At 42.6% G+C, this 12,496-nt stretch overlaps 1 protein-coding gene across 2 annotated transcripts in view; it reads left to right on the forward strand.

Annotated features, from left to right (window-relative positions):
* RYR2 (ryanodine receptor 2) overlaps positions 1 to 12,496 on the forward strand; it is a 699,456-nt gene that overhangs the window by 231,381 nt on the left and 455,579 nt on the right. The window contains exon 4 of one of the 2 annotated variants that reach the window (XM_043544343.1): positions 1,561 to 1,581. The exons of the other annotated variant lie outside the window; for it this stretch is intronic. Within the exon in view, the coding sequence (XP_043400278.1) occupies positions 1,561 to 1,581 (21 nt within the window). The remainder of the gene's footprint in view (positions 1 to 1,560; positions 1,582 to 12,496) is intronic. 2 annotated transcript variants of the gene reach the window in all.

Raw genomic sequence — 12,496 nt, forward strand, 5'->3', positions numbered from 1 at the left:
TCTCTCTTGCATCAACTTCCCATCTGATTGTGAAGCAAAATAGCACATACGTACAATTTCAGCATAAGGGATGTCAAGAAAACAAGATGATGAATGGCAAACTCTCAAGTGAAATTAACCTGACTACTCCTTTTCATCTAGTAAGATATCTTTTGTCTTATTGCTTTCTTTTGGCTTTAGGTATTACCTGTTTTTTTTTTGTACAGCATGGTCGTTATTTCTTATTCATCTTAATTTATTTAAAAACATAGGAAGCTTAATTTTGAAAGGATTTCTCTAATGTTGACTGCAGTAGATAACAAACTCAGGGTTAAGGTAACACATATTATCGACAATTCATAGAATTGTCATAATGGATCTCAGTCCAAACAGTCAAAATCCCAGAAAACTAAGAACGAATGACAAATTGAAAGTTGTATAACAGTTTCTCTTCTCCATTAGTGGAATGTGGTAGTGTTGGAAATCCAAAACTCTCTATTAACTGAAATGATATATCATCAAAAAAGAGAAAACATTTGATTTTTATTGAACAGTTTTTATAATAAAACCTACATTTGGGGCCTGAGCAATCATTATATTATAGGGATTCCTCAGGTAATAAGGAACTGAAACATTTTTGTTTGAAATTACTCATATTTTGCACTAAAGCATTCAGTGAAAATTTATGAAGAACTACTACAGTGGTCTTCGTTAACAAAAGATCAGCAGCATTAGTTAGGAGTAAAACATTAGGGCATATGATTTACTGTATTGCAGTATTTTTTATTCTAAATATAAGGAAATACAGAGCTATTTTTTTTAGTGGCAGCCAGTGTATTTTAGTAGACAGTCCTTTGTCTTTCTGAAACTTTATAGAGACATTTTCCCAGGTGATAATTTCCCAAACACATTTTCCCAAACATTTTCCCAGGTGATAATTTTTAAATTAATTACCGTATTAAACATTGAAGCTGATTGACTCAGTTTTTTTCCCCCTTACAAAAGTATAAAATGACATTTTGGTGTTTTGTTTTCTACTATTTTGCACGTAATGTCCATTGATGTTGGGTGTTATATGTTCCAGGTGACAGTGCTGCAGAGATTAGGGTTGCTATACCCTCACCTCATATTAGTTTTCTATCTAATAGCACCCCCTTAAAATGAAAAACATTGGAGGGAAGCCATTATACCCTCTGAAGCAAAATGTGTACTGTTGTGGCTGCGCGCTCAGAGGGGAGAACAGGCAGATTCTTTAGTGTGGAAGCCTGTGGCGTACTTCAGAATACAGTTAGATTTGTGTTCTAGAATGTAGTATTGAATTAATTCAACTCCAAATGTGTGTTAATCTTGTAGTTAACTATCAGACTTCATGGTCGATATTTTAGGCTTTCAAAATTTGAAGTACTTTGCAGAAATTAATATTCAGAAAAAAATAGCTGATGGCATGTGGGGGAGGAGGGGAAATAAATAGGCAATGGTTTCTTACTTATCATCCCTGTTAGAGATTTCTGAAAATTTGAAACTGTGGTTCACTATATTCAAAGATATAGATGACTGATTTTTTGCTTTTTCTTTCTACAGCTAGTTGATGTGGAAAAATGGGTATGTGCTTCTGTCTTTTATTTGCTTGATCAAAAATATTCCATGTTTGCCATTAATTCTAATGTCTGTTTTTGGTATCCTGTGTGTGTCATAACACCTGAACTAGCAGGGCTCAAAAGAGAGGCTATTACACCAGGCAGGGTCTGGTGATTTCTGTATCATTTTTCCATCAAAAATCACACACAGAAAGGATTTTCGTTATTATTTCTTTTGTAATTATAACTTCTCTTGTAGTATTAAGCCCTATAAAATTCTGACTGTTGCCTTACAATTTTGAGCCTTGCTATCTAATGTTTTAACTCTATCCTGTAAAACTTTACTGTCTTTCCAATGGACATATTGTAATTTTGGAATGCATGGCAATAAGATAATTGTTAATACTGATAAATAATAGTGTTATTTTATGCAGCTCCAAATTCTGTGTGTGCTGAATATTTTAAAATGGTGAACAGCTGCTACAGAATATATAAATATAAATGGTTTATAGATGTTATGGGAAAAATCTCTCAGCACAAATGTTTTATTTTGTGTTCCAGACATGAGTTCTTACTAAATGTAATGTATTGAACTATTTCAAGCCAGCAGGGTCAAACTTTCAAAAAGTGGCCTTCAACACTAGTGTGTAATCCATGCTTACAAAATGTGTTTCTCTGTCCCTTCTCCCCCTCTAATGGCTGGACCACATATGAGTTTGAATCTGATAAAGCCTTTGAGCTATAAGACTTGGATCTTTTAGTTCAGGCAGTTGAAGGTCATGCTTTTGATCAGATGTCCTAGGTCCTATCCCTGCTGCTGGTGCCCGAGCCAGGGCATTACAAGTGGCAGCCTGTATTAGGATTTGAGATGCAGGTCTCTGTGCAAACATGTGATATAATTTCCATATTAAAAATCCATTTGCACAAATAGGTTTTTCCTGTGTAATTATCCTATGTAATTTCTATCATCTGCACACCTAGGGGTGAAGGTGTTTATGCACATGCAAATGGAAAGAAGGTAGAGGCCTTTTTGAAAATTTGGCCCAGAAAGTCTAAAGACCTTCATGATTCATCAGTCCTTAATTTTATCTGCAAATAATCTGGAACATCTGTGGCATCCTGTTCCTGTATGTAAATGGGAAGAACAGCAGTTGTATAGTTACACTTTTTATTAAGGTTCCATTTATAGAGGGCTAATACATATTTAATAGCTGGTTAATAAATATTAATTCAACAGGTATAGATTGTTACAGTCTAATTGTAAGTGTTTGCTTAATATAAGGGTAGCGGAACAATTTTTATGTGAGAGGATCTCAAATGCTTTATAAAGCATTAATGAACTAAGTGTTGATAGGGAATGGAGTGTATTTTTAAACAGTGAGGGCCAAATGCTCCTCTCAAGTTATCCCATATGACTCCATTGTTTTTATTGGCATTGCATCAGTGTAATTGAGAGGTAACTTGGGCCATGACCAAAGTCATGTTCTTATTAGTTGATTGGAATCTCTTAGTGATGTCACAACTTTGCACCAACTTCTGGCATTGTTTTTCTGGCATAGTAGTAAATAAAAAAGCTTTTTTCAGTGTAAAATACATTTTGGGATTTGGGATAAATACATTGTTTGTAATATGCCACACCAGGATATACCGTATTAAGCTGTAGAAGCACCTGTCCTTGTCAGGGACGGATGAACCTATAGGCAAAGTAGGCATGTGGCTCAGACACAAATTCGTGGGGGGACAGGGGGTGGCAACACACATCATACTCACTGTGACTGGGTTAGCTATGGTATGGATCTATTGGGACTGGCAGCTCATCCTGCTGCTGCTCAGGGTGCTGCTCACTGTGATGGATGGGCAGCTGATCCTTTAGTTCTGCAATCCAGTGCACCAGGTCATAACACCACTCAGTCAGATTTGGCTTGGCTGCCCCTCCGGCATGGTGAGCACTGCCCTGAGTAGCAGCAGGATGAGAAGCTGGTTCCAGAAAATCTGCAGGCTGGCCATGGTGGGTGTACTTGCATGGCTGTTTGTTGTTAGCCATAAGAAAGTAGGGGCCTAGAACTCATTGACAGGTTAATCTGGCCCTGGTCCTTGTGCTTTACAAAGCACTTGAGATGTGAATTGGAAGCCTAATAATGCACATTCTGACACTGTTTACTGCTTAACCAAAATAATAATTTTGGTTTATTCTTGAAGATACTCATCCAATTATAAGAATAAGCCGGATATCCGAGCATTCTCCATATTTCTGCTTTGGAGAAAAGTTTAATTCAAGTTGCTAAATCCTGTTTTTCATAACATCAGAAATCTTGGGCTGGATCCTAATTGTGCCAAGCATGTGTAGCTGGGATGGGAAAGATGACTCTAAGCTACCTTACATCTCCCAGGATACTGGGACTGAACTGACCTCTGGTGAAAGTTAGATTAGTCACAGTTCTTAATTCAGTGCACCAATGTCTTGACCATCTCTGCTAAAGCCCAGTTTGGAATGCTTCCTGTCTGGAGGGTGTGGAGTAGGTGGTATAAAGCCAGCTGTGCTAGCTTTAAATCATTGTGAAATTCCTCTAGCTTTTGGAAAATCCCCAACTTTAGGGTAATTTGAAGTGGCTTTTGCACTGCTAGAGGTTGCTAAGAGGACTTAACCAAGGCTGGGCATCTGGCCTTTAATATGTTTTTTGGTACGTATTCTTTGGATTAGAGCTTGGTAAATAACTGATTATTTTTTTTGCTTGGTTCCAAAAAATCTAAGGAAAACTTGTTTTCTCTATGTCTCCGTGAGTATTGATTGTCATGCATAGTGGCAATTCATAATCTTTCATAATGACAATGAATAGTCATGGGGCTAGAGTGAGAGAATTACTTTACCGCGTAGTGGTTAGGTAGTCACCTAGGATTTGGGAGATCTATGTTCAGATCCCTGCTCCACTGATCTGTTGATGCTATTCCACTTCACAAAAACAACAAGAGACCCATACTATAACCCACCAGTTTAGGGCACTCTCTGGCAATGTGGGTGACCCAAGTCCAAATCCCTTTTCCACATCAGGCAGAGGAGGGAATTGAACCTGGGTGAATGCTCTAACCACTGGGGTAAAAATTGTAGGGGATCAATTGCATCTGAATCCCAAAAAATGTTTTGGAGTTGAAACTATTTGGCAAATTCAACTGGAACTACATTTTTTTGGCAAATAAATTATTTGTCCAAAAATTTTCACCCAGCTCTACATTGGATTAATTCAGTTAATATTAAAGGAACATAGCAACTTGAAAATTGCATAAGAAATGTGCAACTATTTGCTAGACAGTAGCAGAAAGCTGTTCAATATACTGAATACGTGATCATTGAGGCTGGATCCCTTGCCTCATTCCATATATCCATTCACAGACTGTTTCACAGGAAATTGAAATTCCATTCAGCTTCCTTATGCATGAACAAATCATATAGAATGCAGAGAGATCATTTACTTGTTCGAAAATTCCACTCTTTTTATTTATGCAGGTGTGCGTAGCCATGGACCACCAGTAGATTGTTGTTGTTGTTGTTGTAAAACATAAACCAGTGCACATGGGTGAATTTTTTTAAACTATTTCTGCTCTGCCAAATATGTATGATTTTATCAGATCACTGAAAGTCATATCTGCAATCTAGAAACTATGGGGCTGATCCAAAGCCCATGGAAGTCTTTCCATTGTCTTAAGTGGGCTTTTGATCAGAGAGAGGTTTTCTGTGGCCCTGATCAGAGAAACAGGAATATGCTTAAATGCTTTGCTGGATCAGGGTCTATGTAGCTGCAAAATGTTATCTTTCCATCACCATCCTCTGAGGCACTAAGAGCATCTCATAAAAAGTTTTGAAAGATTAATAACACAAAAGCCTCTTTTTTCCCCATACTCCTTCATGTTTGAAAACAGCTCAACTATTTTTGGTGAAACTTTCAGGAAAAAGATAACTGAGAACAAGTATACCAAATTTCAATTGAAAAGATGCACTTTTGAGAAAGTTAAAAGAAACTGGAAATGCCCTTTTCAGAATGGAAATGCTTGGGCTATCTTAATATAGGGGTTGCTATGCATTCCACCAGTAATAATGCGAATGAAAATGCAAGCTATCAAAAAAAAAAATTGAATGTGTAAATCCAGGGAATAGAGAGTCTAAAAGGATTTTTTTTGCATGATTTATCTTTCCTCTTAGAACATAAGAATGGTCATACTGGGTCAGATCAATGGTTCATCTAGCCCAGTATCCTGTCTTCCGACAGTGGCAGATGCTTCAGAGAGAATGAACAGAACAGGGCAATTTCAAGTGATTCAGGCCCTGTCATCCAGTCCCAGCTTTTGGCAGTTGGAGGTTTAGGGACACACAGACCATGGGATTGTGTCCCTGACAATCTTGGCTAATAGCCATTGATAGATCTATCCTCCATGAACTTATCTAATTTTTTTAACCCAGTTATACTTTTGGAGTTCACAAAAGACAGGCTTCTGTGTAATTGTGGACAGCAGATCAAGTGATAGGGCCCCAAGACCTTGCCACCAATCCAAGACAGCACTGCAGGGTCCAACTGCTTGAAAAATATCACTGCCATACTTGAATATGTAGGAACTTTATTTTCCTGGTATGTTTTCTTTAAGATGAAGGAAGTATAAATACTGACAGGAAAAGATGAAAGAAAATCATATATTCTTCTTCAAGTGATAGTCCCTATTTGGATTCCAAAGGTGGATGCACATGCATGCCATGCACTGGAGCCAGAACACTTTTGTAGTAGTGTCCATTCACCCACATTTGTGTCATGCGTTGTCTGTGTGCTCACATCCAAGGCTGTCAGAGGCCATGCGGGTCAACGCCGCTCCAGTCCCCTCTTATTGCTGCATAGCCAGAGTCAGAACCCCTGTTCTTCGGTGTTCTTAGCTTGCTCAAAGAGCTGATTGCCTACTTTTTTCCCCTTGTATATAGGGTTTATAGTTGTATTAGTTGCATATAGTGTCTGATCGACTCAGCTAGTTAGGCTCCCCCATTGGACTTCTTCCCCCATCAGGGAGCTCCCCCTGCTCCCAGGGGTCATGACCTGGCAAGTTGGATACAAAAACTGTACTTCGGGCCTGCGTTCCTTCTCTGTGAGTGACGAGCACCAATGGTGCCTTTAGTGCCTCGGCAAAGCCCACCTTGCTTCTTGCTGCACCATCTGCCAATTGTTCCCACCCAGGACACAAGAAGCTAGAGAACTTCGCCTCCGGAGGTTTCTAATGGAGTAGGCTATGCGCCCATGTGTGCAGTTAGATGTGGGACTGGTGGGTCTGTCAGAACGGCATCCATCACTGCCGGTGAGCGCCCTTCTATCTTCCTACCAGGCGCTGGAGCCATCGATACTGCCATAGCCTATGAAGCCACACTGTGAACACAAGAAGCAGTGACATGAACATCAGGGCAGCTCCCCCATAGGGACCGCCCCACAGCACAGTGTTGCCTCCACAAGCCGAGCCAGGTTGGGTGAAAAGTCACGCACTGATCCAGCTGCTCCAACTCCCAAGAAGCCCTGGACCGAGCACAAGGCGAAGCACCGATGTGATCCGCCAGTGCTGCTGCCAGCCTTGCTCACCAGTCTGGTACTACCATCACTGTCGATGCTGCCGGGCCCCTCTAGAGTGTCGTGTGTGGTTCCCCATACGTCCGGCCACCTGGAATAGCTGATGCCTCCTGAGGAGCTTCTGCTCCCATACCCTGGTTCCCCACTGCTCTCCAATACCCCAGGCACCTCAGTCCTGCCTTCTCCGGTGGATGAACCTCTCCTGCTCCTTGCTGACTGGCACCCTTCTTCCGCCCGCTTTGCACCACCAGCACTGTCAGCTCCTCCCCTGCCGGACCATCCTCAGAGTCAGAGTGCTTCTCAGAGCTGGATCCCTCCTTTCCCCCTACTCAGTGTTGCAGACCAGATCCCAGGCACCGAGTGCGCTATCCACCGGCATCCGGCCCTACTGCTGAGCCATGGTTCCACTATCCCTGTGGCTTGCTGACACCGGTGATCTTTATGCTTCACCCTACTGGCCTCCCTAGGACCTGTATCGGGACCATGGGGTTCCGCCAGTGACATCTTACCGACCATCCCCTGCCCACACCATGCCCTCTTCAGTTTATGACAACCCTGGGGAAGACCTAGCGCAGCCAGTACCATCGGTACTATTGGTCCCTACCATAGCCTTGTCAACGGATGAGGCACTGATTCCACCCTCCCTCTCTCCTCCTTATGACCAGGAAAAATACTACAACCTGCTTCAGCAAGTAGCTGCGGCCATTGGCCTCATGGTATAATAGATCCAGGACCCACAAAACCAGCTGCTGGATATTCTGCCTCTGCCGGGACCCTCCCAGATGGCCCTCCCTGTCTATGAGGCCATTCTGCAACTAGTGCAGTCGGTTTGGCATACACCAGCTGCCTGTAGCCCTATTCTTAAACATGCAGAAAGGTATTTTTGTCCCGTCTCAGGGCACACACTTCCTTTTCCCCCACTCACCCACTCCCCAAATCACTGATAGTTCATGCGGCGACCGAACGCACTTGCCAACAACACCTCAAGTCCACTCCTCCAGACAGGGTGGCAAAAAAGCTGGACCTTTTGGGCAGGAAAGTTTATTCTTCTGTGGGACTCCTGTTCCGTATGACCAACTATCAGGTCCTGTTGGCGAAATACGACTTTCTCACCTACTGCAAGCTTTCGGAGTTTCAGGCTCTTTTACCACCAGACAAGCAGTGAGACTTCCAGATGCTGCTGGACAAAGGCAGATTGGTTGCCAAGGTGAGCCTCTAGGCAGCTGTGGATGTCGCTGACACTGCATCATGCTCTCTGGTGTAGTCGGAGACTCCTGGCTCCAATTGTCTGGGTTCTCTAAGGAGGTCCAGACCACACATGAGGACCTCCCCTTTGATAACCATAAACTTTTCAGTGATTAGACAGATGACTCCCTACCCTGACTGAAGGATTCTTGTGCCACGCTGTGGTTGCTCGGCATTTATACCCCATCTCATGGGCAGCAGAGGTCGTCCTTTTGCCTATGCCCCACACCCTCTACCCTCCCTACTTTCAAAGACAGCAGGAGCCATCCCACCATCACCAGTGTGCTCAGTAGTCTTGCTACTCCACCACTACCACCTCCGCTCCATCAACCCTCCTGCAACATCAATCTAAGCAGCAGATTTGACTCCTCCATCGAGAACCGTGAAACTGTTCCTATCCCTTTCATGGGGCTCCAGGTCATCTTTGGGGGCTGTCTTGCCCTCTTTGCCCACAATTGGGGCATGAACACCATGGACCGCAGGGTGTTCCACATCATTCACTGGGGGTGCTCTGTAGAATTCTTCTTTCCCCCCTCGCTGCTCTCTCCATGGTGGCTGTGGAGGTCCCTCCCATGAATTTCTCCTCCAAGAGGAAGCAGACATCCTTCTCTGGAAGGGTGCCATAGAGCTAGTCCCCCTGTGTTACCAGGGCCATGGCTTTTATTCACCATATTTCCTTATTCTGAAAAAGGAAGGTGGTCGCTGCCTGATCCTGGACCTCTGGTTAGTCAACAGGTTCATATGAAAATTCACGTTCTGGGTGGTCATGCTTCCCCTCATAATCCCCTCCCTCTCCCAGGGAGCCTGGTTTGCGGCTCTCAATTTGAAAGATGCGTATTTCCACATCAACATTCACCCAGCTCACTGGAGATTTGTCTGTTTCAATGTTGGTGATTCCCACTGTCGGTTCCGTGTGCTCCCCTTTGGTATCGCCACCGCTCCCTTGGTATTCACAAAAGTCTTCACTGTTATTGCAGTCCACATGTGGTGCCTTGGCCACTCCGTGTTTCCCTACCTGGATGACTGGCTCCTAATTGTGATGACATGCAACCAACTCCTCTCAGCTGTCTGGGCCCTTTGGGCATTTGTATCAACAAGGAAAAATCAGTCCTCATACCTACTCAGTGGATCACCTTTATTGGGACCTACCTGGACACTCTCGTGATCTGGGCTTTCTCCTGGTGGACTGATTTGCAACTCTCACTTCTTTCATTATGGACTTACACTGCAGTCCGCACACCTGTGTCCATCAATGTCTTTCCATCCTTGGCCACATGGCGGCCTGCACCCCCAGAATGCCCTATGCCTGCCTCCACATGCAGTGTCTCCAACTATGGCTCAAGTTGATCTACAAACTGCAGACAGACCTCTTGGACAAGACCGTCCTGCTCTCGCAGATTGTCCTGGCCTCCCTCAGGTGGTGTACCAACCTGTGCAAGGTCCTGGTCGGCACCCTGTTTACATCTCCCAGCCCCCATGCTAATTTCACCACAGACTCCTGCCTTACTGGTTGGGGTGCCCACCTGGATGGTTATACAGTCCAAGGCCTCTGGCACCAAGAGTGGCCAGGATGCACATTAATGTCCTGGAATTGAGAACTGCCTGTCTTGTCTGTCAGGCATTCCTCCCATTCATGTTACCCAACAACGTGGTAGCAGTTGTCTATATCAAAAAGCAAGGTGGCTCCAGGTCTTCTTCTCTATGTGCAGAAGCTGTCCAACTCTGGAACTGGTGCATTTGGCCATGTGGTGCTCTGTCAACACCTTTGCCACTCACTATGCTATTGCTCCGACAACAGATGCGGCAGTCAGCCACGCTGTCCTTCAGACTGTAATTTCTTGCAAGTCCTCATACCCACCTCCATGCTGAGCGTTGCTTGCTAATCACCCATGTTTGGAATGCATATAGATACCATCACTTGAAGAAGAGGAGGAGGTTACTTATCTGTAACGGGAAGTTCTTTGAGATACATGGTCCCTATTTGGAGTCCAATACCTGCCCTTCATCCCCTCTGCTGCGGGCTACATTGTGTAGTGGTAAGAGGGATACTGGAGTGGCGTCAACCCACACAGCCTCTGATAGCTTTGGATGCAAGCACACAGATGATGCATGTGAGGGTCAATGGGCGCTACTACAAAACTATTCCAGCTCTGGCACATGGCGTGGATGCGCATCCACGTTTTGAATCCAAATAGGGGCCACACATCTCGAAGAGCCTCCAGTTACAGATAACCTCTTCTTATGCAAGAAATTTCTCTCATTCTTTCCTTTTTTTCCCTTTTCCTTTTTAACATAATTTAAAACGTGAAATAAAAATAAATCTTGTTCCTTGTTGCTTGGAAAGTGCTAAAAATTCCTGCATCCAGATCTGTCTGCAGCATCCCAACAACTTGGTGTTGACTTATGTATTAGTGGCCAAATTTTGAAAAGTGCACAGCACCCACAATTAGCTCCAGATTTTCAAAAGAGCTTAGCTCCCATGTAGACACAGAAATATAGTGGCCAGATTTTTCAAAATTGCTCAGCACCTGACAGCTCCGATTAAAAGCAATGGTAACGTTTTAGCTCTTCAGAAAATTTGGCCCTCATATGTCCAGGTGTGATTTTTTTTTTAAATCCATGTGGATAATCCTCATCAAAATGTTTCCTTTACATAACCTTCAGAAAGCAAGAGATATTTTTCTTAAATGCTAAAATGCTGAAGAGTAGGTGCTTTATCCTGCACCCAGTGAAGTCAATGACAAAATTCCCTTTGACTTCAGTGGTGTACACTTGTGTCCTAAATATTTAAGGAAAAATCAGACTGATGAACCTTTTCTGCTGAAATCAAATACTAGCCTTTTTCTCTCCCTCAAATGAGTTCTGTTTGTTTCAGCCCACATGTACATTGGTGATAAGGCTATTCTTCATATTGGTATGCAAGTAAATCTTTTACAGTGAGAGAGGAACACATTTTAGATATTTTGTAAAACACTTACTTTCAAATCCCACATGGAGCTTGGTTAGGTAACAGAGAATCTGGATTGAGGGGAACAGAAAATGAGTTGAACAGAATAAAACAGAAGAGCTGGCCTCTAGGAAATACAGTTTGGAGATGAGCAGAAAAAAGAAACTGGGGGTGTTTCAGAGGTTAAAATGGCAGTGAGGAACTAAGCTTCAGCAAAGCATAGTAAAGGGTACAATACATCTGCAATATCATTTAAAAGTAATTAGTTGCATAGCTTAGGAGGGTTAATTACCACAGTTTCAAATGTTTTTAACAAGTCATCTGAGAATGTGAATGTTCTGTGAGAATTTTCTTGTGTGCACTGTATCACTAAGTACATCTATAGAAGTATAGATATTTTATGTTGTTATGGGTAGAACCATGTTAGGAATGTTCCAGAACAAATACAAAGACATGGCCCTTTCCTTGAAGAACTTACATTCTTATTTTGGACATCACCTGAAGTATATGGAGGACAAATGGAGGAAGAACAAGGGTCTCAGGTATGTCACCACATGGTCAGCCAATTTAGGCATATACACATCTCGATGACTTAAGTGAAAATTGAGAGAAGGGTGGGAGAGAGAACCACATGAGGCTCAAATAAAGAGTTATACTAAAAGTTGTCTTTAATATGGAATTACTGTTTTACAGACCAGTGCCTAAAGGCATAATTTAATCCAGAACTGAAAGTCCTGCATAAAAATAATTATTTTAAATTAATCTAAGAGTATAATGGATTATGTGATTTGATGAAGCTCTTTACTTTTGGGATTGTAGCTCAGTTCCATTTAAGGGAAATTAATGTGGTGATTGCCTAAATGCACTTCTCTCTCCAAGGCTGAATTGATGTGAGGTCTGAATTTTTCTATGCACCAGTAGAAATATCTTTCTAATATTCTATTATGAATCCTTTCCCCTTTACTATTCAACATCATGCTGTAGAACTGTTGTCCATGCATCACCAGTGAACTGCAGAAAACTCGGTTGCCATTGGATTGCCTATTTCTTCTTATTCCCAGCAGCTAAACCACAATAAAACCAAGCTAAAAATACACCAAAGACTTTCCTAATATTAGTTTTTCATGTAAGCAATAACTATAGCTGTCAGAGGCATG

This window comes from Chelonia mydas, chromosome 3, assembly GCF_015237465.2.
Source record: "Chelonia mydas isolate rCheMyd1 chromosome 3, rCheMyd1.pri.v2, whole genome shotgun sequence".
NCBI classification, from domain to species: domain Eukaryota; kingdom Metazoa; phylum Chordata; order Testudines; family Cheloniidae; genus Chelonia; species Chelonia mydas.